This window comes from Engraulis encrasicolus, chromosome 1, assembly GCF_034702125.1.
Source record: "Engraulis encrasicolus isolate BLACKSEA-1 chromosome 1, IST_EnEncr_1.0, whole genome shotgun sequence".
Lineage (NCBI taxonomy): Eukaryota > Metazoa > Chordata > Actinopteri > Clupeiformes > Engraulidae > Engraulis > Engraulis encrasicolus.
This window is the reverse complement of record NC_085857.1, coordinates 48,598,100-48,601,499: the sequence shown is the minus strand read 5'-3', so window position 1 is coordinate 48,601,499 and position 3,400 is coordinate 48,598,100. Positions and strand designations below refer to the sequence as shown.

Genomic DNA, 3,400 nt, shown 5'->3' with positions numbered 1-3,400 from the left:
TTCACAATAGTTCCATAAACACTTTTGGCTGTCAATGCTTTCCCAGATGTGACACTTTCAGTTATGTATCCATTTCGATGATTGCAAGCACACACGCCTAAGCACACACTACTCCAACTGTCAATTCCCACTAAATAAATTCCCATCTCCATCCATCCCTACCCTTCCTCCATCGCTCTCCATAGTTCTAGCTGCCATAGCAACCGGCTGCCTCTCCTGAGCTGATTCCCGCCATCGCCTCTGTCGTTTCCATGGAGATGACGTCATGTTGCAGTCAGCGTAGCGCCTGTCTGAGAGCTTCGGGAGCGCGCGCGCACAGCCGGCGAGTCGAGAGACGAGACAGACGGTCGAGTCTAGTCGCGAGCACTGTCACAGAGAGGGGCACGGGATCAGGAGCGGAACGAGTCCTACACGCAGCAGAGAGAGCCGCCTGCCACCGCTTGCTTCTTTCCCCCTTTAGTAATTTCTCCGCGTTGCAGCTGTTTTTAGCCAACCCAAAACGCCAGCATGCGCGAGATAGTGCACCTGCAGGCCGGACAGTGCGGCAACCAGATTGGAGCCAAGGTAAGATCTGTGACTGTCTGAAATATAGCCTACTGCGCTTCTGTCATTCCTTGGCAACGCTGTCGCCCTTTTATAAATAGATAGCCTAGGCGTCCAATGTTAGGTAATCCGTCAATGACAATGAATGCACCCTTTGCGTGGACCACAGTTGGCTACAGACTGTCGGTGGAAATGCGCTTAGAGTGGGTTCACCGGGTGTATTGGCATGGAATAGGCCTAATATCGACTCAGTAAAAATGCAGTGTTAATTCAACACCTAGAGTGGAATTGACATCTTCCTGGTTGTATGTGTATCCCAAAGTGCACTGTGAGTGATTTAACAATGCATTTTCCATACTGTGTAGGCATTTCAATTGTGCTGCTTTTGCCGCTGTGCTGTCTCCTAAGTCCTCCTTCCCTCCGGTTTGAACCAGTCTTGGTGGTTCGGTTCTGCCTCCGTTGCGCTTAACCAGTTACCACCCGTGCACGTTTTTTTCTCACAATTTTGACATGGGCTTACAGAGCTCTTGGGACATTTTTTTACTGAAACAGAATACAGCAGCCTATTTACTACTGATCATCGTTTCATTTGCGACCACCACCCTGAAACATTGGCATTTTGTAGCCTGCGTGGCGATGACAACCATTGGGCTTTTTGCTCGCGTTTGTGACAGGCACACCCTGTCTGCATTTTACACGGCCGCTGGCGCGCCTTGCACTGTTCTCAATACAATCTGCTGTCTGTTCGTTCGTGCCCGTATAGGGACACACGAGGGAAAATAGGCAGCGCATTTTGTAAGTCGTGTCCCCGCCGGTACCTCCGCCGTCAATGGAGACTGTTGTGCGCGTTCGTGTGCCCGTGTGAGCCCATCTCAACCGGAGGGGCGTGGCAGAAAAGATGGAGTCCTCGAGGACGACATGCGCTCTGTTCCAATATTATTTTCAATTATGTTTTTTTTTATGTTTGTTTATTTGTGTTTTCTCTGTTGCCCTGTTGTTATTGTCTTCTCGTGCACTGCGTATCCCCACCAAAAACCTCCACTTCGCCTTCTGTCATGATAGGCTACTTGCCCTTCAATATCTGGATGCCACAAATTTGGGGAAAAGCTCATAGGCCATGCTAAACTGTATAGACGCAAATGACCCCTTTGACCACCCCTGTCGGTTTCCCTGACTGTAATGGTTTTCAGGCAGATGCTTCCAAAATCACTGAAACCTCCACATCCCATTCTGTTAGGATAAGCTAGTCTACATGGCTTTTATATTATAGGTAGGCCTACTATATAGGCCTAGGCCTGGCCTACTATTAGTATATAGGCCAAGTAGGCTATAGACCTATTCTATTGGATGCCACAAGTTTAGGAAAGGTTTGTAGGCTTATGGGGCCCTACTATGACCAAAACATGATCAGGGCATTTTTGGCGTAGACCAGGGACCTCACCCAACAATTAGGGGAATACTAAAAGATCACAAGTCATCAACATGTGCCCCTCAATAGCCTATAAATAATACTATACTTGTGAAACCGAAAGCGAAATCCCAATTGGGAAACTCCAACTCCCATTGTCAATGTGACACAGCACTCCACTGCACACAAGTGCACACTGCACAGTGCACACAATGAAATTGAATGTATGCCTCACTTTTGCAAGAGGGCAGCCCCCAATGGCACCCCAAGGGAGCAGTGCGGCGGTACGGTACCATGCTCAGGGTACCTCAGTAATGCAGGAGGATGGGGGAGAGCTCTGGTTAATTACTCCCCCACCAACCAACCCGGCAGGTCATGAGGCAAATTTAGGAAAGGTTAGTCTAGGGCTGTACTAGGAACAAAAAATGATCAGGGCATGTTTAGACCAGGGCCCTCCCTCAACACGAAGATGAATATACTGTAAGATCACAAGACATCAAGTAACATTTACCCCTCCATATGAATAATACTAAATTGTGTATAGCCATGTTGACAAATGTGGTTGTGAGAGGACAAGTCAAAACAGCTGTGGTTTAGCCTGCTCATGCTCAGTGGTTAGCTACTAGTGTGCAAACGACTCCAAAATCAACAGTGAAACTTAGGCTACTGTACTGTACTGTTATGGCAAAAACTCATATTGAGAGATCATATTTTTTAATAGCCTATTCATATTTATTTTATTCATTATTTTGATTCTACTTTAACGTTTGGCATCTCTGCTAATTACTCATCAACAGGTAGTGTGGTAGTGTTGTAGTGTTATGTAATCATGTGTCTCCTCGGTCGCACCTTTCCCTTTTCTCCCGTCGCCCCCTGCTGTTCCTCATGGGAATAGCAACTTCAGTTGCATGTAATTATGTAGCACAAACTTGGAACTTCCAACTCCTCAGACCTACTTTCATTGCCTGCCCTTTCTTTCTTTCTTTCTTTCTTTCTTTCTTTCTTTCTTTCTTTCTTTCTTTCTTTCTTTCTTTCTTCTAATCTCTCTCTCACTCTTTCTGTCGGTCTCTCTATTAAAAGACATTATTATTAACACGCTGAGAGGTAGTTTAGCTTACTTTGAAGGTGTGAAGGAGAGGGCCTTCTTGTGCTGAATGGAGGTGATTTGTACGGATGTATGTCATGAAATGGTTATAATATCCCATGAAATAGTGTTGAATCCCCCCTCCTCTCTCTTTCCAAGTTTTTTTTTCTTTTTCATTTTTAGAATTTGGACAAAGAGTATGGAATAAAGTTGATGATGATGATCTGTCTATCTGTCTCTTTCTCTCTCTCTCTCTCTCTCTCTCTCTCTCTCTCTCTCTCTCTCTCTCTCTCTCTCTGTCTTCAGTTCTGGGAGGTCATCAGTGATGAGCATGGCATCGACCCTACAGGCAGCTACCATGGGGA

The 3,400-nt window shown here is 46.1% G+C and overlaps 1 protein-coding gene across 1 annotated transcript in view; it reads left to right on the top strand.

The window, feature by feature from the left end:
• Nucleotides 1–342: 342 nt before the first annotated feature.
• The window catches only part of zgc:65894 (uncharacterized protein LOC335798 homolog), an 11,128-nt gene continuing 8,070 nt past the window's right edge, over nt 343–3,400 (top strand). Inside the window, exons 1-2 of the mRNA XM_063204498.1 lie at nt 343–564; nt 3,342–3,400. The exon at nt 3,342–3,400 is cut by the window's right edge and continues 50 nt beyond it. Of these exons, the coding sequence (XP_063060568.1) occupies nt 508–564; nt 3,342–3,400 (116 nt within the window). The 5' untranslated portion in view covers nt 343–507. The remainder of the gene's footprint in view (nt 565–3,341) is intronic.